At 51.6% G+C, this 25,896-nt stretch overlaps 1 protein-coding gene across 1 annotated transcript in view; it reads right to left on the bottom strand.

Moving 5' to 3' along the window:
* Positions 1-2,565: 2,565 nt before the first annotated feature.
* GYPC (glycophorin C (Gerbich blood group)) overlaps positions 2,566-25,896 on the bottom strand; it is a 28,611-nt gene continuing 5,280 nt past the window's right edge. Inside the window, exons 2-3 of the mRNA XM_012930709.2 lie at positions 5,653-5,703; positions 2,566-3,210 (exon numbers count right to left, since the gene is read on the bottom strand). Of these exons, the coding sequence (XP_012786163.2) occupies positions 3,014-3,210; positions 5,653-5,703 (248 nt within the window). The 3' untranslated portion in view covers positions 2,566-3,013. The remainder of the gene's footprint in view (positions 3,211-5,652; positions 5,704-25,896) is intronic.

Here is a 25,896-nt window from a genome sequence, read left to right as displayed (position 1 = left end):
TTTGCAACTCTGCGATTATGTTTAAGTGTATTTATACAACCTTTCTGTTTTACACTTTCACTACAGTATTCAACCAGTTACATGAGAGAGCCAACATTGTGTAATAAGAGCCTTTGTATTAGACATCTTTGGCAAACACAGGCTCATGTAAGTGTTCCACACGCTTAAGACAGGCTAATTAGATGTTCCATAGGTTGTGTTCATTAAATGCAGTTTCACCGGTGGACATCACTCACAGTAGACTTACAGAGAGCAGTGCAAGTGGAGAAGCACCTGTCTCTTCCTTGAAGGACGCCTGTGGATGCTCTGCTGGGATGTAAGTTGGCTGGTCATTTTACATTGACAAGAATGGCCAGGGTAACACGAGTCCTTGGGTATTGAGGTGCAAATGAGGCATGACTGGACCAACAGAACTTCCTGCCATCGATTCAATCAGCCAAGGCGGGAAGGCTGCACCCCTACTTGTTCTTCTCAACACTTGACATGAAGCTAGTTTTCATGAGGGATGGCAGAAAGGCTGGCCCAGGGCGCACAGGTCCAGGCCCTGGTGAGTGTCTTCCAGAGTCCTTCTATCATCTCTCTGATGTCCAAGGGGTTCCTGTTGATTAGCTTCCCCTCTGCTGAAAAGGAGGGGGTCAGGCAGGCCCAGGTTCAGATGTTCACCTGGCAATAGGAGCTGCGTGACCTTTAGCAAGCTATAACAGCTTTCTGAGCCTTTAGATTTTCTGCAGATCTAAAGAGCAGAGATCTGCCAGCCAGGTTTTTATGGAGAAGGCCGAGATGTCACCTGTTCAAAAACACTGGGACTCCTCCAGGTGCTGCTCGCGCATTTTTCCATTGTTTCCAGTCCTTTCTCCTCACCCATTCTTCTTGAATCACGTCCTTCTTTCTGCTCCTCTCCTCCTTTCTGCTTTGCAGTGTGTGGGGACTTCATCATCCATGTTTGGTCTGCTGACCCCACCCAGCACTAGTGGTACGGCTGCTGTATATGCCATTGCACTGTTTGGTGAGAAAGTGAACATCAAGCAAACTTGTCCCTGAGCTGAAGGATCTTACGCATTGCCTTGCACTGGGTGTGTGTGTGGGTGTGTGTGTACACTCACACGGGCATGCAGTATCTAAAAGGTTCTCCCTATTTTTGTATGTGACTATATCACTCTTGCAGTTTGTCTGAGACCGCTCTGTCCCTGGGGCATCTGGACAGGATTAGCTTGGACAACCCAGCCTTATGGTGTTCATACTACAGTGTGCCTGGTCCCGCTAGCCTGGCTCCAGGTCAGCATCTCATCGTCCACATTTAATTTCACAAGAAACCCTCTTTATTTGACTTTAAAGATTTATTTATTTGCAGCTAAGAGTTACAGAGAGTGAAGCGAAGGAACTATTCCCTTCTTGTGGTTCTCTTGGGTGTTGTGAGGTGATAGAAAGCCAATCGTTGCCCATCTCCACTAGGCCTCATTCCCATGGAGGTTCTTGGCATCTGCCCTCTGTGGGCAAGAGCGGATGTGCTAGCCAAGCCCTCTTCAGTTTCCAGGGTCTCATCTACTTCGGCTGGTGGCCATTGCTCCCTCAGTACACTCTGGGCCCGGAACCACACGATCCTCCTAGGGTGACGGGGAGCTTTCTGCTGTCTCGTGGGTGGTGGCGGCAGAGTCTCCATAATCGGATGGACATCTTGCACAGCCTCACCCGGAAGAGTGGCGATGCCGCCCATCCTGTGATTCCTGGCTACTGCAGAAGTGGTGCAACCAGGGGTTGTTAATCAGGACACCCACAGTGTCCACACCACTCAGTTACCGACACTGGGAGAGAGCACTGAATGGTTGCCCCATTTGTTCCAGCCCTTGAGGCTGTGATGTCATGACTGTGGCTTGAATACCCGTGATCTGAGACATTTTGGACCAGCAGGGCATTAGGCTTTGGATGTGGGGATGTTTGCATGTATACCCTGAGGGCTCTTGCTGGGTTAAGAGACAAGTCTAAACATAAATTCACTTCCGTTTCCCTGGCACCTTCCACACAGTCTGAAGAGAGCTTTATATAGCACTTCAAGTGTACATGCACTAGGACACTGACTGCAGTGTGGAGTCAGCTGTGACACTTGGTGCTTGTGGTTTCAGATTCGGAGCATTGAGGATTTCAGATGAATTATGAGAACCCTGGGCCCTGGGATGTAAAGGAAATGACCCACACATGATCCCAGACCCCAAGCCAGTGGGTCTCTGCAGCCCGTGCTGCTGGCTGTCGGTTCCACTGCCACTGTGCGTGTACAAGGATGGGGCTCCCTCGGTGCTGCTGGACAGCTCCCTTTCTCCAGACTGCATCGGGGCCCAGTGCTCCGACTACCATCTGAATGCTGCCACAACCCATTTCTAGAGGGACAGTCATGATAACGGTCCTTTCCTGCAGCTGCTGCCTGTGTGGCAAACGACACCACTCACGACTCCCTCCCTCCTCTTCCCCAGGCACACAGTCAGGGAACACACAATCAACAGTGGGGGAGCAGGTCCAGGGTGGCTTTCATCTTCTCCGACAATTACAGCTATGCTAGCGGACTCTGAAGGCTCAGTTGCATTTTGAATTTATTCCCAAGCATTTTGAGCTGCATTGATGGGAAACAGCCGTTCCATTCCCCCAAGGCACCTGCTGCTCGGTTCAAATGCCAAGCGCTGACGTTTGATTCCATCATCCGAGTCTGTGCATGAAGGTCTCATGTCCTGGCTTGGAGTATCCAGAATGGTGCTTGCACACCAAGAAAACAGGAGAACTTCCTAAGGCATCTGGCTGACCAGAATGTCACTCTTCTTGGCAAAGAAAAGGTTAGCCTCCACACTCTGTCTCTACCAGCTTGAGCTCTCCCAGAACTGGCTCTGGGCATTCAGGGTCTCAGGAAGACGCCAGTGTTCCATGGACTGCCTGGCAGTGCAGCTCCTGCAGGGCGGTGCCGGCTGGGGGTTTGCATTTTCCATCCTGCAATGGGAGGAGGCCCTGGGGAGGTGAGGTCTGGTGTCCCTCAGATAAAATACTCCTTCCTGCTGCTGTCACCAGCATCCTGGAGAGCAGGGTCATCCTGCAGGGCTGCATCGGCGCTCTCGGCAAACTCCGTGCCCTTGGCCTCGTTGGTGTGGTAGGTGCCCTTGTGCCGGTACATGTAGTGCAGCATGACGAAGAGGAGGCAGACCAGGACCAAGGCCACAGCAGCGATCACACCTGCAGAAGGGAAGAAGAGTGAGGGCCGAAGGACAGGCATCACTCGGGACCTGGGACAGGAGGGGGGAAGTGTGACGGCCGAAGGACAGGCATCATTCGAGGGCTGGGACAGGAGGGGGGAAGTGTGACGGCCGAAGGACAGGTATCACTCAAGACTTGAGACAGGGCCAAAGGACAGGCATCACTCGGGACCTGGGACAGGAGGGGAGAAGCGGGACCTGGGACAGGAGGGGGGAAGTGTGACGGTCGAAGGACAGGCATCACTCAGGACTTGAGACAGGGCCGAAGGACAGGCATCACTCGGGACCTGGGACAGAAGGGGAGAAGTGGGAGCTGGGACAGGAGGGGGGAAGTGTGACGGCCGAAGGACAGGCATCACTCAGGATTTGAGACAGGGCCGAAGGACAGGCATCATTTGGGAGCTGGGACAGGAGGAGGGTGGACGCACAGGGGCTGGGCCAGGATCCATGCCAATCCCATCTAGGAGCGCTCTTGTTTGTTTTTTTCCTCCCAACCTCTGTGCATTCTTCCCCATCTAAAAGGCCTTTATTCTTTCTCCCTCTCTCCTTTCCGCATCCCTTCAGCAGGTATGTACTTCTGCTCCAAAGGCAGGGACTCAAGACACCCAGTAATTTCATCTTTCAAACAAAGACACCCCAACAAAGTTTCCTGTGACATGGGATGCTGTGCAAAACTAGAAAGGCCTGGAAACCTGGGAAGAATTGATTTCTCTAGTTTCCTGGAAAATGGAATTAAAAGCTGAGTTTATTTTGGTGTCAAGAAATTGGAAATGCTAGCTCTGATTCTTCATAATGCACATTGTTCATGAACTGTCTGTATCCTACCAACTGAATGAATCTCAAATTTATTTTCACTGAAGTGAAGTTACCTTTTAATTCCATTCATTCATGAACTGTTTTTAAAGATCTATTTGTTTTAAAGAGCTACAGAGAGACAGGGGGAGAGAGAGAGAGAGAGAGAGAGAGAGAACGAGAGAGACAGAGAGAGAGAGAAAGGGGGAGAGAGAGAAATATCCTGCATCCATTGTTTCAATCTGCAGATGGTTCCAATAGGCAGGGCTCAGCCAAGCTGAAGCCAGGAGTCAGAAACCCCAGCTGGTTTTCTAACGGGTGTTACAGAGTCGTCTTCTGTTGCCTTCCCAGCAAAGAGCGAGATAGAAAGTGGAACAGCTGGGATACAAACTAGATTTACAGAGAGAAAGACAGACAGAGCTCTTCCGTCCACTGAATCACTCTCCAAGTGGCCACAACTGCCGGAGCAGAGCTGATCTGAAGCCAGCAGCCAGAGCCAGGAGCTCCCTGTTGGTGTCCCACTTGGATGCAGGGTCCCAAGGTTTTGGGCCCTCTCTGCTTCTTTCTCAGGCCACAAGCAGGGAGCTGGATGGGAAGTGGAGCAGCTGGGCCAGGGACTGGCATCACTATGAGATCCCAGTGCTTGGAGGTGAAGGATTAGCTAGTTGAGCCAACACACTTACCCTTCAAATCCTAAAGAAAAACTGATGGTTTGTTGTTGCTTTGTCTTCTATTTTTATTATTTTATTTTATTTACAATATTTTTTTTATTGGAAAGTCAGATTTACAGAGAGAAGGAAAGACAGAGAAAGAGCTTCCATCTGCGGATCCCAAATGGCTACAACGGTTAGAGATGAGCCAATCCGAAACCAGGAGCCAGAAGCCAGAAGCTTCTTCTGGGTTTCCATGTGGGTGCAGGGTCTCAGGGCTTTGAGCTATACTTGACTGCTTTCCCAGGCCACAAGCAAGGAACTGGAAGGAAAGTGGAGCAGGTTATGAACCTGCATTCATACAGGATCTTGGTGGATGCAACGCATGGATTTAGCCACTAGGCTGCCATGCTGGGTCCCATTTTATTTTCAATTGTTGACTTCCTCTCGGCCACTAATAAGGTAGAAGGAAGGAAACAGGGCAAGCAACTCCTTCCTGAGACTGAACTTGTTGAAAAGACAAGTATTGTGTCCCAGTGGGGAGTCACCTACAAGCCCAGGGCCCAGCACAAGGTGAAGGTGTGCCAGCCTTCCTTAGGATATAGGAGCAGCGAGGGGCATCGGATTCAGAGTAGGGCACAGGGTGGCTCAGGGAGAAGCAGCAGAAGACAAGGCAGTTCAGGTCGGTCCAGCTGCCCACTCACTCTACTTAAATCTATTCTCGCCAGAGCCAGCTCCTGTCCATCCCAAGTCATTGCGTGTTGATAGCCCTGGGATGGAGCTCTCAGTGCAAGAGACCAGATGGACGTCCTCTGAGCTCCTGCCACGCCTCCTTCACCTGGATAGTCTGCCCTGGGCTGGACTCCTCCTTTCCAAGTCCACAGTCAGCCCTGAGAGTGTAAAAGCACTGTCTGCAGCCACCTCCTGCCTGAGCCTTGAGCTCTGCTGGCTGCTCCAAGGGTCCTGCCATGCCAGCTCACCTGCAATGATGGCGATGTCCGTTATGGTGGAAGCCATCCCTGGGTCTGCCTCTGCAAGAGAAAGAAAAAATCTTGAGGTGAGAGAGGAAGATGCAGCATGTTTAGTCAGCCCTGAGCCCAAACTCACATATCTACACATGCGTGAACAGTGCTGGGAACAAGCTCAGATGGGCAGCAACAGGCAGGTCCTTGCATAGTGCACAGCCATGATCCAGGCTCGGCAGGACCACTGATGGGACTAGGAAGCGCCATGAAAAGCGCCAGGTCACTCCGGGAGTCAGCAAGCTGCCCCTGTGCCTGCACTGCTAGGCACTCACTGGGAATTTGGAGTTTGCATGCTGCTGCCCTGTTGTGCTTCTCACGGACCACTGGGGGGTGTCCTTATCTGCCTGGCGCTCCATCAACTGTCCGTCCCTCGTGCTCTTCACTTCAACTCTGTTTTAGATGGCTGACATTAACCTACTTCACAGGCAGAAGACAGAGGCTCCAAAATGTGGGCTCACCCAACAGCTGGTACCTAACTGGTGCTGTCACCTCTTGCCCCAAACAGGAATTTCCATCAGCTCTCCTGGGGAAATCCAGCTAAAAGACAGTGGGTCCATTGTAGAGGTGTCTGGTCTGACTGGTGGGCCAGCATAACAAGGAGAGTGGGCGTCTACACAGAACATCTGCTTACTCAGCAGGGTGAATGAGAAACCATAGCCAGACTGTAGACATATCAGTGCAAACATGGAAAACCACATGTCCCCGTGACATTAGCTATGCCTACTGTAGCAGGCAGGGATGACGGTCATTTCCCATTCAGATGATCACTTGAATCACAGCACTGAGAGCTTATTGTCTCCAGCATAGCTGCCAGACACCTCTTTCTGATCACAATCAGGCAGAGAACAGGGGACAAGAGTAACAACTCCCAGGCTTTCCTGGAGACCCGGAACAGGGAGAGCAGAGTGAGGGAGCTGGGTTAGCACAGTGATCACAGAGAAGTGCTTAAATAAGCCATCACATCAGCAAGGACACAGCCATTCACACCCGTGGCAAAAACACAGCTAGGTACATGTTCAGCAAGAACACAACAAGGCCCAGCTGGGCTTTGGCAACGGCATCCACGGGCTGCATGGCTGCTCAAGCTGATGAGAGCAATGGGGAGGCGGCAGCATCCACGGCTGGATGGCCTGCCCAGGACGTTGTTACTGAGTGCAAGTGCTGGGTGTTGGTTGAAAATGACAGTGTACGAAGAACTCTTGTGAAGGTCAGATTTGGGAGAGCCGTCACCTCTGCAGCCAGGGCATGTTCCCCTTGCTTTGGGTTGGTTTTTTTTTGCCTCCACTCTAGATTCTTCAGTGTCCTTGGCAAGTGAAGCATACATCAGTTGACAGGTGAAGTTCATTGACTAACTTCTCTTTTTTGGTAGGGAAGGTCAAATACATTAACCTTCCTTGGATGATTCATTATTTGCTCCCTGAATGGATATCATATTCAAGCTTAGCACATAAGCACCCAAGGAAATAAATGAGTGGCTTATTAATCATCCATCAATTTTCCCTGGAAGCCAGTCACTGTGACTTAGCCGTGTGCTTTTCAGTCCCAGGTTTGAAGGGAAGAAATTGGGTGGTGTCTGCCCCAGGCCGGCTGCTGACAGCCTTGGAGAGAGTGCTTCAGATATTTGTGGAAAAATGGAATTGGAGGATGAGTTAAGTTGGGTGAAAGGATTTTGAAGTGTATGTATATGAAGGGTCCTCAAAGAGTTGATGGGATAAAAAGTGTATTACGAAAAAAAACCCCAAAATATTTTGTACCATAATAAACCACAGTACATTTTACTTCTATTTCTGTGAGCTTTTTCAAGTTCGTTTGTGGTCAAGTGTCCAGTAAACAGTTGCAAGGGGTAGGACTTGGTGGCGGGGACTCAGCCATCAGCAATCCTTCCAGAATTCCTGGGTTCCATGGACAAGTTCATGACTATGCCCATTCATTCTATTACCTATACCCCAGCCATGCTTTCATATTTGAGGTCAAGCCCCTGTCATCAGCAGCTGACTGTATAACCAGTAGAAACACACGCATCTATGGATGCATCCAGAAAGAGTTCATCTCCATTCGTCCCTGCTGTTCCCCAGTTTCCTCAGGACTGGATTGCCTGGGTGGGCCATGCCAGCCCAGGACAGAAGCATGGGGGGAGGGGAACGTGAGAGAGTAGCAAATGAGGCTACTGGTTTGGGCAAGATGGTCTCCAAAGCCTGTGTTCAACTACAGATGTCTAGTAACCATGTCAGAGGCTGGGCTTCAGGCAGCGGCTGGATAAAGGATATGGAGGTCCACCTTTCCTGTCCATGTAGAAGTGGGCATGCTCACTTGGGTATGCTCAAATGGGTATGCTCACATGGCCTTGCAAACTCAATCCACAGGTCAGGTGGGGACCACGATAACTCAGCCGTCCTCAGCCACCCTCATTAGTATGTGCTTGCCTGTGTCAAGGTCAACAAGAAGGTCATGAAGCCCAGCACGCAGCACCCAGTCAACAGTGGAAGCACGGTGTGGTACTGTTATGCTAGTCTGACTGCCATAAAACAGCCTGGCCATGCTTTCCTCCCCCTAACCATCAACCTGTAGTGCTCACAACCTGCATGCTGATACTGAAGCCTGGGTCCTTCCCTCTGTCATCCATGTCAGAACAGGTATCTCTATCCATCCTCCAGCCCTCAGCCCCTGCCTCCACCTTGGAAGCCACAGTTAGGCCAGGATGCAGCAATTTCCACAACAAGCTCTGGTTCATGCAGATGTTTGAGAGCCTGGCTGATCTCCCTCTGCTGTTCTGGTCTCTCTGCCAATCAGCCTCCCTAGAAACTCTGGTACCGTCGGTCTGCTGGGTTGCGGTGGACAGCACAGTGGATCCCCTGTCCTTCAGTCAGCACCACAGATCATGGACAGTGTTCGCTGCTTCCTCAAACATTTGCAAACCCATACAACACACAAGTGATAAGATGTCCCTCCCTAAAGAGCTGTGTGGGTGCCAGAAGTGACACCAACTGTTCAGACACCAATCTGAGGACCCAGCTTCCCTGCAGAGTTCTTGCCAATCGGCACTGTTATCACTCTCCTGGATTCGGAAGGAATCTCTTCTGCTTGTATATTTTAAATATATTTTTAAAGGATTTATTTATTTGAAAACCAGAGGACAGAGAGAGAGAGAGATGTAACTTTTTCCTCAGTTATGTGAGGCATTTTCTCAGGAAACAAAGTTTTCATCATTTTTTTCAGTTTGCACACATTTCTAGTATTTTGGGGCATCAAAATAAGCTTATCTTTTCTATTTTCCATTAACTTTCTTGAAGTGCCCCCTCGTATGGTTTTTTGCATGTTTCGAGCCATTTCTGATAACCGGGTGTTATTTTGCAGTCAGGAACGATGACTGGAGCTTTGGTATTAGCCATTATCCCACAGCCGAATCAGACCACGAGGGCTGTGCAGGCCTTCCCTTGACTCCCACCAGGCTGTCTCTCTTATGCCTCCCACCAGCTGCCACTGGGAGGCTGTTAGCAGGACCCTGTCACCCTCTCTGAACTGCCCCATGATTCTCGCCTTCATCTGCCCTCTGGGTAACCCATTGGGGGATGCTTCAAGTAGACCTGTTCATGCACAAGGCAGAAATGTACACGCAGCCAGGAGCCAGAGCAGCCAGTGCACAGGTCTCCTCCCGCCATCACTACGGGCTGCATGACAGACAGAGCAACAGGAGCTGGGCCTGAGAGCACACGTGATCATTCCAACCCTGTGTTCTGCAGGTGGAAACACAGCCAAGCTCTGGAGTTCAGGGTGAGGGCTGGCTTCGACCGGCTCAGCACCTGCCTCTCTGGAGTTCAGGGCGAGGGCTGGCTTCGACCGGCTCAGAACCTGCCTCTCTGGAGTTCTTAGGGTCTCTTTGCCTCTAGCCAGTAGGGCCCTCAGACACAGCCTGGTGTCCCACTCCGCTGGCTTTCTAGGGCTCCTGGCTTTGATTATGTCTCAAGGCTCTTTAGAAGTTTCACTTTCTAAGCTGGGTGCGGCTCCTCAGGGAGAGGCTCAGTCTCATGGGAGGGCAGCCGATAGTGAAACCTGCAGCTTCAGTTAATCCTCTTGGTCTCCTCTGTTCATCTCTTGTTCTTTTGAGCCCTGTGCACAACTTCGATCTCTTTCCCACCCACATCTCCTACTTCCTTGTTCAAAGCGCAGTGGGTCTTCCAACTATGATTATGCTCCATGCTTTTGTCTGTTTTTATGTAGAAGTAGGATGGTGTGGCCAAGATTCCCTGTGTATTCCCGCAGGCACTGATGACACCCAGGGAGGGACTAATACGATGGCCAATGGAACACGAGCTGCATGTGGAGGAAGCAGGGAACAAAGTGGTGGGGGCAGTGGGATAGGTCAGGTTTTGAACTTGGAGGTGTTCTGTGAGTGTCTGGAGGGAAGATGTGGAGGTAGCCTAGCAGGAGCTGGCAGCGGTGCAGGTGGGCAGGGGAGGAGACTTGGGAGTTGGCCGTGTCGTGCCAGTGCACAGGGCAGTGGCGGGCAGAGCATGCTGCTGCAATGAGGTGAGTTAGCTGTGTGTGTGCCGACAGCACAGGGAAGCCATGCTAGAGATATGGCTGCACAGTGCCTGTCTTGGGGAAGATGAGGGTCTCTGAGGGTTGGGGGATCTGTGCTGCAGGGATCTGGGGTGACTACCCATATCCCACAGCGAGGGGAGCTTTGGGTGGTGTGCATGTGGGGATCAGGCATAGCTATGCAGAGGAGCGGGATGGGACCAGGGAGGCTGAGGGTACTTGCAAGTATGTTTGATGGCATTTGTCACAGTCTGGGCACTCTTAGACTGTGTTTTGTGCTCTTGTTTCCTTGAGCTGTTCCTCTCTCCATCTCACTCCATCCCCTGATGGGAGCCCGTGGCTACGCCGGAAGCTTCCGTTCAGCACTGAGGCTAGAGGTGGCCTGAGAGGCAGGCTGTCTGTCCCTGCCCTGAACCTCGGTGTCGGGGGACAGCTGTGTGTGTGGATGTACAGCTGATGGCGCTCCTTCTGAGGGTCTGATCGTAACTTCCATGACCTCCTAGTTCAGCACCTTCAAACTCTCATGGTCCTTGTACCAGCTTTGATGGATGTTCTCTGTGTGTGTGCACACAAGTGTGTAAATGTCGGTGGGTTGCTGGTGGCTGGAAGGAGGCTTCCTGGGAAGACTCTGAGCCTTTGCAAACTCTTGCTGAAGCTCCAAGTTTAGATTACTGTCCCCTCAACCCGTGTGCAACTCCTCAACTTTTGTAAAATGCAGGGAACCTTTCTGGCCAGACAGTTTGTCACTTTTTTTTTTTTTTTTTGCAACCTTAAAATTTTCAGAACTGTTTTTAGTCAATTGACTGTATAATGACATCCCAAGGTTGCATGTAACCTGGAGATGGTAGTTTGCTCAACAACTTACTGCTAGCATCATTAAAATGTTTCATGGTTGTCTGTCTTAGTTATTTCCAAGCTACCTGGGCTCTGTTTTATGCCAAAGCTTCTGACACAACTCAAGACCAATAAACACTTGATGTGGATAAAATGCTGTCTGGCAAGGGCAGCTCTGTTCTGCTGTCCTAACTGGGAGTTCCCCTGTGCACCTGTCTCTCACAGGCTGGAGCATCAGCCTCGCTAATCTTCCCTAAGTGACAATGGAAGCTACATGAAGCTTCCATTGATGTGCAAATGAATCATTCACTAAGTTCCTGATGTTGTGGGATCCTGGGTACATGGAGGTATCCTCTGCTAGTGCAGTGTGCCTGTATGCCTTTGTGTGCACTCACACTTGCTCTCATGGGATTCAAGTTCAGATCAATGAGCCCTTAGTGGCCAGCGTCATGCTCACGTGCCCTGATACCCACCAGCACGCTGCCTATTGCACTGATCACTTCTCTGGAGCACTTCAATCACTTAACAAGGCATGTAATTGTATCTCAACATAATTCAGTACCTAATTACATGGCTAAATGCCCCTCAGTGGAGGTGTATGAGTAAATAATAATGATTTAGTTAGTCCCAGTCTGTCCCCTGGGTTTCTGGGGGCCCAGCAGCCAGCCAACAGGTCTGACAGTGAGGAAGGAGAGCCTGAAGAACGTTGGTGTCGCCTGCCGTCCCAGCTCCCACTGCGAGGCTCTTGCGGCATGCACAGCGCATGGCCACTCATGAGCATCACAACCCTGAGCAGTGGAACATCTGTGCGCTTCTCTCTTGTTCAGCTGTGACTCTGGCCGTTGCCCGGCACTGCTCCTTTCTCTCCAGTCCCTCCCAGCCCTTGGTGAGCATCTTTGGCTCTTGACGTTCCCGAGTCTGTCTTAGACTGCACCTGCTTGTGACCACTGTGCTCCACTTCTTCCATATCACATTCCCTACATTCACTCACGTTGTCACAGAGGGTAGAATTTCTGTGTGCTTTTCAAAATGTGTTCCTATTTTTATTAAATGCACAAAATATGCATATTGATGGGGTGTCATGTGATTATTGATAAATGTATACAATGCAAGATGCTTAAATCAGGATAAGTAGATTTACTATCTCAAGAATTTATCCCAATCATTTGCTATAGTGAAAATAGTAAAAAACCAAAATTGTTTTTCAGAGAAGCATAGAGTATCATCAACTATGTTTACCCTGGCACTCAACAGAACACCCTGAACCGCTAAACGCACATAATAACAACTTCATTTTCAGTCTTCCCCCAGTCTCCCCAGCCTGTAGGTACCATTATTCCCCAAACTCCTAAGGAAGTAACTATTTTAAGACGCCACATGCCAGTGAGACCGACAGCTCCTTGTCTTTCTGTGCCCGGCCTGTTGCACTGACAGTAACGGTCTCCAGATCCATCCGCAGTGTCGCCAATGCCAAGAGCTCAGCCTTTGTAATGGCTCAGCGGTGCCCCCTCATGTGTGTGCACCCCCATGTTCTTCACCCACTTAATTCTCCCAGTTCGCAGCGAGAGTAACTAGTGGTACAATGCACATGAGTGAACATCCTCTCTGACAACTGATCTGACTGCCCTGGGATGCGCACCCAGATGTGGGATCACTGCCTTACACGGTGCCCTATCTTTACTTGTCTTAAATTTATTTAAAAACATTTCATAACACTGTTTTTTTCAAAGATTTTATTGATCTTATTGGAAATTCAGATATACAGGGAGGAGGAGAGGCAGAGGGAAGATCTTCTGTCTGCTGATTCACTCCCCAAATAGCCACAATGGCCGGAGCTGAGCCGATTCAAAGCCAGGAGTCGGGAGCCTTCTCCAGGTCTCCCACACTGGTGCAGAGTCCCAAAGCTCTGGGCTTGTGGTTTCCCAGGCCACAGGCAGGGAGTTGGATGGGAAGCAGGGCCACCAGGGTTAGAACCGGCACACATGGGACCATGCAGCATGCAAGGCAATGACTTTAGATACTGGGCTATCGAATCAGACCCTATTTTTATTTTTTTAAAGGAATTGTAATATTGTTTCCTATTCACAGCATGTAAGGGTTCCCTTTTTGTCGTCTCTTCATTGGCCATTGTCATATTCTGACAACCATTCTAACAGGTGTGAGGGGGCATAACCTGTGACTGTAAAGTGTATTCCCTGATAAGTAATGACAATGGGCATTTTCCAAGGTCCATACGCTCCTTCATTTGAGAAATGTTGCTTTTGCCAATTTTTAAGACAGATTTCTGTGTTTTCTTGTGACTGAGTGATTTAAATTCTTTGTATCCATGCATGTTAACCTACTACTCCAGGTAGGATTTGTAAACATTTACCCCCTGATAATTTGTACCTCTGCGTTACTTGTGTTTCCATTATTGTGTGTGTAAGGTTTTTAGTCTAGTGCAACTCCACTTGCCTATTTTATCCCTATTTTTACTTTTAGGTTCCTATCCAAACAAAAGCTAAAGTAAGATCCTAAATTTTCTCATCAGAAATTAATGGTAAGCATTCAAAGTGACTAATACTCTGATTTAGTCATCCCCTAAGAGGTCACATACCAAAATATCCTATGGCAGTCCATAAATACAATCAATACATGTCAACTGGAAATTGAATGAAATAGAAACCAGCGTACCCCCGTGACACCAGGCATCCCACACGGGTGCCTGTTGAAGCCCCAGCTGCTCCACTTCTGATCCAGTGCTCTGCTGGTGGCCTGGAACAGCAGGGAGGTCAGCTCAGGTGCTTGGGCCCCTGCCAGCTACATGAAAGTCTTAAAAGAAACTTCTGGATTTAGCCTGGCCACTCCTGGGGGTTACAGCTATTTGGGTAGTGAACCAATAGAAGGAAAACTTTCTTTCCTTCTCTCTAACTAACCAAACACAAATCAAAATAAATAATAAATCAAGACAACAGAACACGCTAATGGAGCTGTGCTGATGAAGGGGTTTAAGTGCCTCATGTCAAGGCAGATAACAGGACTTTCCAAGGCAGCTGGATGGAGTTATGGGGAGAAAGGTTGAGGTGCCGTGGTGAAGGACGGCAAGGAAGGATAGTCCAGGAGCAGGGAGCAGGGCCTCACAGACACTGCAGACACTGCCCCCGAGCTTCCCGTTGCTCCAGGAGCAGGGAGCAGGGCCTCACATCTCCTGGTCCTGCACAGAATGCCCCACCCAAGCCAGAAGGGCCCTGACAACTCCAGACAAAGTTCGTGAGCTCCGCAGTGTTCCAGTGCAGTGGGCTGTGTGTGGTGAGGGGGCTCAGACTCAGAAGGCTGTGCACCCCATAGCCCAAGGGCAGTCCCTCCCCAACAGGTGCTCACCATGGCTGCAGTGATGGCTCTGCCATGTGGCTTTTATGCCAGATGAGTGCTGGGCAAGACCAGTGCATGTGGACCTGAGCATTGGATTGTGAAGAGGATGACACAGGCATGCCAATCATTTGCTGTTTTCCAGAATCATTCTAGAAGAGCTCCGATGTGGGGTTTGGATGGAAGGGGGTGCACAAGAAGTGTTGAGTTTTGCTGCACAGAAAATGGGCAGTGAGTCCTGCATCTTTTGGTCCTGGTTACACACCTGTTTCTCAGCCACCCCATTTCCTCCACTGTAGACAAGGGGACAAGGATGCATGCAGCAACAGACACAAAGCCCTACAGATGGTCCCCAGCGGGGTGGTGCCCGACGCATCAACGCTCTTATTATCTGCACACACACAGCCTTTTGTATGCTCAGTCCACATGCAGACTCAACCAACCTCAGAGGGAAAGTATTTAAGTAAAATGACAGCCGTACTGAGCACACCCATTGATCTGGTCACTATCCTCTAAACAATGCAGTGTCACAGCTATTGGCACAGCACTGACAATGTGTAAGATGCTGCAAGCAGAGAAGGTGAGCAGGTTAGATGCTCTGTGGCTACAGAAGGAAATTCAGCATCCTTGGGTTTTGGCATCCACACGGGATCCTGGCACCTGCCCTCTCTGAACATGGAGAAGCATGCTTAAGGGTGGCTCCTGCGTATGAGCGCACACGCGCACGCACACACACGCCCACGCACACACACGCCCAGGGCCTCAGGGGCAGAGAGCTCCATAGAGAAGTGGGGGCTGGGTGGGAGGTCCGAGAGTCAAGCTGTGATGGGGCAGGCAGGATGTGCTTGCTTATCTTCTGGCACAGCCAGGCTTTCGGAGCGTTTCCTGCTGTGGGTTGGCTCCCCTCTGCTCGCCTCAGTTCCCCTGGCTGTCCAAGCAGGAAAGCAACTTCAGGGGGCCAAGCGTCTACTTCCTCATTCTGCATGTGTGGCACATCCAGGAAGCTGCCTGCCCTGGTTCCTGTCTCCTCTCTGTCTGGGGAGGATGACTCATTTCTCTCCTTCTCTGCCCCTGCCCCGCCACCTCTCTGCCCATCGTCCTGCTGTTCCTACAGCTGATGGCCACACTCCACAGCATGCCCCAGGTCATCACCCCGACAAGTGCCTATCTGTCTTTGCAGCGCCCTGTCTAGGGTTGCTGCTCTCTGCACAACAGGAGTCTCTGAAAGGCAAAGACGTACATGCCTGCAGAACTTTGCTTCTTCTCAGATGAATGCACATGACACAGATCAATGGCCATCTAAATTAAATAGCACTTTTGTAGAGTGACAAATGCCCTGAAGACTAACCAAAGGACGTTTGAAAGACCCTGTTCCACTTCGGATGTTGGTAGGTGAAGGATTCCCAGGAATGGGTGGACCGGCATGGCCCAGCGCCGTAAACAGGATGCTGTGCCTGGGCGTTCCCATCCAGGGTATTAGCATCCCCTAGACAGGACTGAAATTGACACACAATCTTAGCGGAGGCAGGGTAAGCACAGACGTCAGGCTGTCTCCTGTCGGACTGCTGTGCTAGCATCTCTGATAAACACAAGAAGAATTTGCAGGCCTGGTGCGATGGCTCAGTGCCTGAATCCTTCCTTGTCCTGGGCTATCTCTCAAAGGCTAGAAATGATCCAGCCACCTGGGGGTCTCTGGATCTGAGCTCAGCCTGGGGCTCCCAAGTGGGTGAGCTCACTCACAGAGAGCTTTGCTCCTGATTCTGGATTCGGGCTGCATGTTAGACTCACCTGGGACCTGTTCCAAGGCCCTTGTACAGGTGCCATCCTCCTAGGCTCAAGCTCTGAGATAAAATATAATTAACATGTGTGGGGTGGTGGCATGGTGGTGTACAGGCTAACCTCCACCTGCAAGTGCCTTGTCCCATATGTACTGGTTCATGTTATTTCCAATTCAGTTCCCTGCTTATGGCCCGGGGAAGTGGCAGAGGATAGCTAAGTCCTTAGGCCCCTGCACCCTTGTGGAAGACCCAGGAGAAAACTCCTGACTTGTGATCAGCTTTGCTTTGGTCCTAGCTGTCATTTCGGAACTGAACCAGCAGATGGAAGAACTCCGTGTCTCCTCTCAATGTAAAGTCAGCTTTTCAAATAAAATAAATAAATAAATAAATAAAAAGTGAAAAACCTTTCACACGTAGTCAAAGTAAGTTTGAATTTTAGACAGTGAAGAGTGTGCCCACACATGGCATGGCATCTCCAGACAGCCCAGATCCTCATGTGCCCTCGCCCGTTGAGTGGCAGGTGGAGCAGGCAACATCAGGTGAGCTGCTGAAGGGGGCGTGTGCTGTGGGAAGCAGCGTGTGTGTATGTGTCAGGGAGAGACAGCAGCAAGCCTGGCTCCCGTTCTGGCACGGCCACGTTCACCTGAAGACTTTAACATTTTCCTTCTCCTGTGAGTCTTAGGGCCTCAAACTGGGGACAGTAGCAAGTCCATGCAGGGGCTGGCAGGTGGAATCTGACAGGTGGGGAGCCCCCAGGCCTCGCTAGTGCCCCCTTCACTGTCCCTTCTGTCAGCGGTCAGACCCACATTCCCAACCAGATCCTGTGGCTAGCACATGCCTGTCCTGCTCCGATGCCTAACAGAACTCCCCCCAGGTCCCACAGCTCCTGTTTGCAGGAGCTGGGACCATGGGATGCTGGGGAGATGTGACCCATGGGTGGCTGCCCTAGTACCCACTATCAGAACTGTCCAGTGCTGGCCACGGGGCCCCTGTGGATGCCTGATACGAGGCACTGAGCTCCACTTCCTCCACCCCGGAAGGCTTATCAGAGGCACATCTGGGTGGAGGAGCCTCTTGTATGAGCTGGAAGAAGAGGAGAGAAAGAAGGCCCCTGCAGGCATAGCACAGCCTGCGTACACTCAGACTCAGCCTTACCTGCGGAGGCCACTCAAGGACCCAAGGCCCAACTCAGGACAATGCAAACAACATAGGGGAAAACAGCTGGGAGTACTAGCATCACCTGGGCCTTAGAGCTCAGGGGAGGGCCGAGCTGAAATACATAAAGTAGTGCCATGTGCATCTCTGTGTGTGCGTGTGTATGTGCGCACGTGCACAGTGGGCAGTGCTGGTGTATTTAGCCATATGTTCTCTAACATTATGGCAGTTAAAGCATCAGGGTGGTCAGGAAGCAGGCATCACCTGCCTGCAGGTAGCCTGGGGGACACAGCTATAGAGCTCTTGAGTGCAGACCTGCCCTGCTGCCCCTAGGACATCGTCCCACATCCTATGTCTGCAGAAACACACAGGCTACCAAGTGACCTCAGGAGCTCAATGTTGCCTTCTGAGCAGGTGCCTCACGTCCACATTCTGACAGCTCAGGGACACCATGCCACCAGGAGGACAGATCGAAGGACTCAAAGGCTCCTTCCCTCCTGCTCTGCTCTGCATGAGCCCAGGCTGCTGAAGCAAGGAACAATAAAAGGGACCATAAAAGACAAAGGGGAACGTGCTTGGAGCTACTGAAGTCACTCCAGCTGGCTAGGCAGTTCCTGCGCTGCGTGAAGGCGAGAAGCAACTGGAATGGTATGTGGATGCTCATCCTGGCATCACAGAACCTGAGAGTGAGGGGCCTTGGCCACTTGTCCTTCCAGACAGCTTCCAGATCAGGCCTTGGAACACAGAGCACATCCCAATGAGCATCTGAGCTGGAGTGCTCCTGTGTGATGTCAGTGTGGCTAAGAAGGAGGAGGCAGTAGCCTTCAGTCCACTGATCTCTGGGATGGGGGCAGTGCGAGTGTCTGCACCGTGCTTTCATTGTGTGTGGGCAGGGTGGGGGTGGGTAAGAACGCAGAGGCTGAGTAGCATGCAGAGACTTCCCTGCCTGGGCAAGATGAGGGGTCGAGATATCCCCTCTCCAGAGATCTCCTGTGCCCACAGCCTTCCCTTGTTCTCCACTGAGTCAGCTGCTGGCAGGGTACCACACTCCCAAAGGAGAAGCAGAAGGAAGACAAAGAAGAAGAGGGGAAGCAGAAGGAGGCCAGGCAACTGCAGCCAGGGACGCTGCGCGGGGCTGGCTTGGCATCCTCGGACACCTTCAGCTGCTTCTGGAGGCACCGTGTGCTCTGTGGCCTGCCAGGGGCCTGTGTTCACAGTCAGGCACAGCAGGGCACTGTTGCCCTTGCAAGCTTCCTCCAGAGGATGCTTCCAGCAATGTCACAGAGCTCCAAGCCTTGGCATTGGTGTGTGTGTGGGCCTTTCTTCTCCTGCTCTGCTCCTATAGCCCCAGGACATGCAGGGAAGGGGTGACTGGCAGCCCTGGGAAATGTGCCCTAAGGTGGCATGACCTCAGAGGGGCTGTCAGGTGTTGAGGGTGATCAGGTTTCCGTGGCAATGACTCCACTTTCCTGTCACAGCCGAAAGCATCCACAGGTGCCATCAGGGATAGACACCCGTTTTCTCTACCCAGGGTCATTTGCGATATTTATAGCATCATTTGAAGATCAACTTAAATATGGGCCTACTGCAGTGGTATCGGATGTCAAGTTCCACCTGCAAGTTGCCTTGGCCAAGCCTGACCAGACCAAGTGTCCTATACCCTGTGGGATGGACATTCCCAACCCCGATAGACAGATGGGTAGCGCCTTGTCCCAACAATACACCATAAGGAAAGACAACACAGCATTCCGCCTCAGTCTGCAGACCACGGGTATATGTCCCTGCACTGGGGTCTGTCTTCTGCCTCACGGGTTAACATCTACCTAGCGGTTGTTCCATGCTAGCACAGGCATTCTACCTCCTTCCCCTTGCGGCGGTGCCCCTGGGGACACAGCACAGAGCACTGAGCTGCTTCGTTCTCCCAGGTCTGGCACTATGCATGTGTGTGCACAGCCTTGGCCCCTCTGGCACATCAAGGTCCACACCTGGTCTCACGCCCTCCCTGAACACCCCAGAAGGTGGAAGGCACAGCATCAGGCGGCAAAGGGATGCTACACTAGTGCCCCAAGGCCACTCCCCCCCGGGGGTGCTGGGGCCATACTTGAACCTGCTGGGGTACATGGTGCTGGGTCTGGCTGGATTCTGAGTGCCCCTTTCTGGCTGCAGTATGGATGCCAAGGTTCTGCCACAGAACACCTTTCCAGGGTAGCTTGAGCCTCACAGATGTTGGGGGGCCCAGAAGGGACCTGTGCAAGCAGCCACAGCCTGGGTGAACCAAAGGCCTGGGTGCCTGGTGGCCGAGGCACTGTGGGCTACACCCAGGAGACATTATGAGCAGTCGCTTCTTCGGAGGAGGGCTCCACCCTTTGGGGAGCTCAGAGGAGGACGTGTGGGAGAGCCCCCGGGCCCCCAGTGTAGGAGGACGCGCAATGAGCAGCCAGCCCTGTGCCTGCTCTTGTTGCACAGCCCTGGGACAGCAGGAAGAAGGGCCAAGGAGATACACAGCCAGCACACAGCTGTGCCTCCGAGACAGGGCCGACTCCAAGAAGGCAGAAACCATCACAGCGAGGCTCCCCAGGGCCCGTGGTGGGAAGCCCCGGGGCCTCTGACCCCTGGACACCACCGTGAATTCCATTGCCCTCAGATGACTCCTGACTTTCCATAGCATTGTTCGGCTCCTCTGTGAGTGACAAACATCATTTCATGCCAGTGAACTGCTTAAAATAGTGTCTTCCAAAAGAGCTTTTCAGGGGCTCTGGGATTCTTAAATAGGAAATGACCCAGGGGTTAACTGCCCAGGCCCAGTGGAAATAAAAGCACCCGGGCTCTTTGAACTAATTTCTTCTCAGTCCTCCGGTGAAGGGAGACTTTCTTCTCCCTCGAAACCTCCTCCCACTTCCTGCACCTGGGACTGGTGGCAGTGTGCAGGGTCTGGACCAGGGGCGATGGTTTCTTGCATCCTGAAGATGGGAGCCACCTACAACATTCACCTTACCACCCAGGATGTCAGCTAATCAGGAATGCTTCCTGACAGGCCAGCCTGCGGGTGCCTGAGTCTGGTCTCCATCCTTGCAGCCTCTCCGCCTCAGCTGTTCCAATTGCCAGGCCTGACAACTTGTCTCAAGCTTCAGATGTCAGAGACAAATTTATCCGTAACAGAGCAGAGAGTCCCTGCCATTTGACATGTGCAGGAAAGTTATCTACCGACGTCAGGGGATTCATGTGTGCTCTACTCTCCTTTGAGGCTTGGCGATTTCAGCGAATGGTGGCTACATCTATCTAGGGGGTGAACTACAGGATGGCAATCTCCTGGAACTGTGAGTTTCAAAATAAATAAATAACCAATAAATAAATCACTCGAAAGAAATCGTTATGTGTGGGTGGGCATTTACTGCAATGATTAAGGTGCTGTTTGAGACGCTTACATTCCCAAAGAGAAGAGTCAGGATCAGAGTCCCAGCTCCACTTCCAATCCCAGCTTCCTGCTAATGCACACCTTGGGAGGCTCGGGCGATGGCTTAAGTACTTGATATCGGGCTGGGCAGAGAGAGTGCGTGGTGGCTTATCCTGGCTTTACCTCCCCAGAATGTCCTCTGCACCCTACAGGAAGTACCCTCTCTCAGTTCTCCAGGATGAGTTCCCTGTGCTACAGGTCCCAGGCTGGGTAAACCCTGGGCTCCAATCCCCTGGGCCCAAGATGCATAAACCGCAGTGCCTGGGTGGCCATGGTCGATATGCAGGAGCTTCCACCACGTGGAAATGGTTCTGTACTGTCTCCCACCAGGGAGTGATCCCTGACACTCTCCGTTGATGAATAAAATCCTATGCCTCTAGCGGTTCTGGGAGCCTCTGAACCTAACACTGAAGTCCCACACACCCATGTAGGAGACACAGACTGACTCCTGAGCCGCAGGTCTCAGCCTGGCTCTGCCTGGGTTGCTGTGGGCATCTGGGGAACGAAGCAGTGGATGGAAGAGCGGGCTGACTCTGTCTATGTCTTCTGTGTCTCTGTGCCTTTCAAACAAAGAAGTAGATCAATTACTAAAATCCACATTCCTGATAGGATGATTGGCTCTGGGCTGACTTCACCACTGCAAAACTGCACGCCAGAGGCTCAGGGGCCCACGACACCTGCTACCCAAAGGGACCCTGAGTAAGAAAGGACTTGAGACACGTGGGACAGGCTAAGAAAGAAGGGTATCTGTAGTGTCTCATGTGGGACCTGACCCAGGAAGTTACTACTGGGGAGGGGCTGTGGACATAGGTCAGCTGCCACAGGGAAGGGGCCTCCAATGTCTTTATTAATACAGGTACGTGTGGACATTCATTTGGGAGAGGACAGGGCATGCAAACTCAGCAAAAATATTGAGAAGCACCTTCCTGAACGTTCCATCTCTGCGTGTTCCCCTTTGCTAGGTGGGCTCTGATTCCCACACTGACTTGGGCTGATGTGCTTACACACAGTACATCCTCTGGGGAGTCGAGCACACAGACAGAGTTGGCATCCTGCAGATCTTCTAGATGCAGACAGTGTCAAGCACAGGGCCTCTGGTGTCCAAGCACAGGGCCTCTGGTGTACAAGGCCAGGAGATGCTGTCGGCAGTAATTTCTTGCAGGTCACTAGCATCTAGGGCCCAGAGGCCCGCTGTCTTGTCAGGCCAACCAGCCTTTGAAGGAGTTCCCCTGCGCTTCAGGCCCAGGACTGACACCTGTTAGTCACCGAGCAATGCAAGGAGAAGATGTCAAGAAATGGGGTGTGTGTGCACTTTTGTATGTGCATGTATATGTGTGGATGCACGTGAGTGCAGGGGAGGCGGGCGGGGGAGGGGGCTGCAAGCTCCAGCTCCTCCCTTGCAGCAGCCTGATGCATGACTTCTGAGGATGCAAGCAGGTCGTTCAGAGGCTTGGGGAACCAGTGCTCCCATCTGGCCCCAGTGCTCCAACCTGGCTGTGTGAATGTTGCCGGGTCATGGGAGCTCTCCATCTTGCTTTACCATCTTGTGAAGGAGGAGCAGTGAACAACACCTCCTGAATGAGAGTTGAGACAAACATGAAAATTCCCAGCAAAGTGCAGCCATTGGCCAGCCACGCGCCCCAGTCGCTATGTTTAACCACAAGTCAGAGCTGCCAGCTCAGGGAAGGTGGGGGTACACCGGGAGGCATTCCAGCAGCTGGTGGGGGCGTTGTTCTTTCCTGGTGTCCTTGCAGTGACCCTGAAAACAGCTACCCACTGCTTTCCCTGGAGGGGAGAGTGGGCTGCCTGGGCTGGCAGCAGGCACGCAGCCACAAGCTGGCCCATACGCAGCCCTGTAAAGTTGGCAGCTGCTAGGTCACCAGGTGGGTCCTGGCCCTGGAGGATGGTGGGAGCACAAACAGGCTTGGATAAGGTGGATAAAGGGAGGCAGGGGAACCTCGTGGCTTCATGGAGCCCGACCAGTGGGGGCAGGGCCTGGCAGCCCTTCCTAGCATGGCGGCACTGGGGGAGACACCCGGGGTCTCCAGGCTGCAGAGCACCAGTGATGAAGAGCGAGGCCCTGGGGACAATTGCTTTGGTGTTCAGCTTCTGTAGTAATACCCACAGAACCTCTCCAGGGATGTGTGTGTGTGTGTGTGTACATGTATGTGTGTGGCTTTATATGTTCATATGTGTGTGTGAATGTATGGATGCATGCATGTATTTCTGTTTACATATGTATATCCCCTTGCTGGATATGAAGTGTAACAGAGGAGTTACCACTTAGTGCAGCCCACTCTCCATCCCTTTGTGCCCCTATGGGGACAACCTGAAAGCGTCCAAAGTTTTCTGCTCTGCCCCACACCCAGAGACCCTTAACACTGAGGTTGCTGACTCTAATTTCCACACAGGTCTCTCTGTCTTGCAGTTGCCACCTGCCAGTACCATGGGTATCCCCAAGTCACCTCCTGTCTATAAGCTTCCCCTTGCCCAGTGCCTGCAGGAGCAGTTTCTTGGGCAATGCAGCAAGGAAATGAAAACATACACTTCTGTTATATGAAGAAGAGCTGTGTCTGATGGCGTAAGAGGATGGAATGGTAATGAGATGAAGGGAAGAGGGGAAGGGGAGAGGCTGGGTGAAGGGAGAGAGGGGAGAAGAGAAGGAGGGAGGAAGGGAGAGACAGAGAAAGAGAGAGAGAGAGAGAGACTCTGCCTGGGTGCCCCAAGCATTTCCTTCCTACTCTTTTCCGATCTCCAGGATGACCAGGACTGCAAGGAAATCTGGGGCAGAGTTGGTGGTCGGGGGACAGACACTCAGCCTCATACGTGCTGAGCCACGCTGTTTCTGCCACAGACTTGAGTGCTTTGCTTGTCTTAGTCCCTGCTTCTATCAAGTATCAACAACGATATTTTGCAGTGGGTTTTCTGTCCCGTTAAGTCACCCCTTGGCTGTTAACATCCTACTTGGTGCTAGTGTGTTTAGTTCTAGCTCCAACCTCCAGCCCGGCTCCTTGCACACGTGCGCCCTGGGAGGCAGCAGGCATGGGCTCCAATAGTTGATTTCCTGCCATCCACAGAGAAGAACCAGATGAGTTCCTGACTCCTGACTTTGGTCTAGCCCAGCCCAGAATGTTTCAGGGAATTGGAAAGTGAAGCATTAGGTGGAGAATCAAATTCTTCCTTTCTCTCCAACAATCCCCACCACTCTCAATTGAAACAAGTATCCTTATGGTTGTGTTGGGATCAAGACAAATGCATTCTCTGACCTTAAAGCTTCATGTCCTTCTTTCTGAGTGGAAGAGAAATTAAGGCATGTTTGTGAGCCTCTCACATTGTGGCTCTGAAACAGGTGGGCAGGTGTGAGCTGCCCCTCTATGCCCTGTGCTTGATGGGTTATGGAAAGGGGAGCTTGCGAGGCCCATGGGGTCCTCCAGGAGTCACACCTACTCTGTTTCAGCAGCAAGGCATGCAAAAGGCAGATAAAAATATCTCTCTGGGGCTTCCAAGGGTAATGTGAGACAAGCTACAGGACACCAAGCCTGGATCTGTCTGCTCTGAATCGGAGACACAGTCATTTCAGAGGGTGCTGGGCTAGGGTTAAGTAGAATTTATGAGAAAGGAAAAAAATGATTGTGAAATATAAAAAAGGGGATCACTCAGAACTTTCCAGTATAGCTGATATTTAGCTTTACTGAAACAAAAAGTTTTGTAGAAGTTGAAGGAGTGTGATTTAAAGCACATGTCAATCTCAAGGCATGAGTCATGGGGACAAAGCCTGCTCCTTTGACAATATGTGAGGCCAGAAGAGTGAGCTGGAAAGGAGCTCTTCTCAGGCAGAGGGATTAAGGAAGAGCCTTAAGGATTAGCCCAGCAAGTCTTGGGTGTGAACTGCTCAAAGGAGATTGTAGACGCAGGAAGGGCAGGTGCAAGAAGACAAGGACAGAGAGAGAGAGTGAATCAGGGCCAGTGGCCTCCACAGGACACAGGGAATGTGAACATCAGTGCAGAGAGGTAGCAGACCTGGGATTGTAGTTTCACCGTGTTGACAGGCCTGCTGGTGCTGGCTGGACCTTCAAAGCCATCCATCCATCAATCCATCCATATATATATATACATACATACATGTATCCCACTTTTCATCTATCTATCCATCCATCCCTTCCTCAGTCCACCTGGCCATCCATCCCTCTCTCCATCCACACATCAATCCATACATACTTACACATATATGTACATAAATCATCAACTCATCCCTCCCTCCCTCCCTCAGTCCCTCTCTCCAGCCATTCATCCACCCACCCATTCCTTATTGTTCATGGTGGTTTTTTTAAGATCTTGCTCTTCTGCGTGGAGTACGAGGCCATCTCAATGCCTGTTGTTAAGCATCAGCTGAGGAAAGGACATCAGAGAACCCCTCCCCAGGTGTCACATGAGAAAGCTGATCTGCAGAGACTGACAGGTTTGCTCGGGTTGCAGAGTTGGTGTGGGCGCAGGCTACTGGCCCCACTCCCTGCCCATGGCTCTGATGCACACCTGGAAGAGTAGAGTGGGAGGGGGTGATCACAAACCACGGGACAGCTCACCTGAGCTACGGAGGAGGAAGCACCAGTGCTGGGTGGAGGGCAGAGCCCTGGGCACCCTAAAGCCTGCCCTTGCACCTAACCTCAGTGCCACAGGGGCAGGCAGAGACAAGGTGAACTATATGGTGGTGAAGCTTATTTAGGAACATGTGCCAGGTTCTGTACAAGGCCAGACATCTGGTCCTGAGAACAAACCCTGTGGTGGCAATCACTGGCAACCCTAATTACCACATCAGGAGCAGCTATCAACCTGGGGGGCTCCCAGTGCAAAATGTAAATGGGGGCCTCCTGCTCAAAACTCTAAAGACAGTGGCAGCACAGCAAGAAATCAGGCAAGTGTAGGATCTAACAGGCACTGTCTCACACCTGCACAGCTGCCCTGCCCCGGACAGTGGTCTGGGACACAGAAGGTCCAGGAGGCAACTCAATCAGGGTCAAAGTTAGTACACAGTGGGCCCAGATTAAAAAATCAGAGTCCAAACTTTGAATTCCAAATGCCACCTGCTAGTTC

Source organism: Ochotona princeps, chromosome 5, assembly GCF_030435755.1.
Source record: "Ochotona princeps isolate mOchPri1 chromosome 5, mOchPri1.hap1, whole genome shotgun sequence".
In the NCBI taxonomy this organism is placed as follows: domain Eukaryota; kingdom Metazoa; phylum Chordata; class Mammalia; order Lagomorpha; family Ochotonidae; genus Ochotona; species Ochotona princeps.
This window is presented reverse-complemented; position numbering and strand designations above follow the sequence as displayed.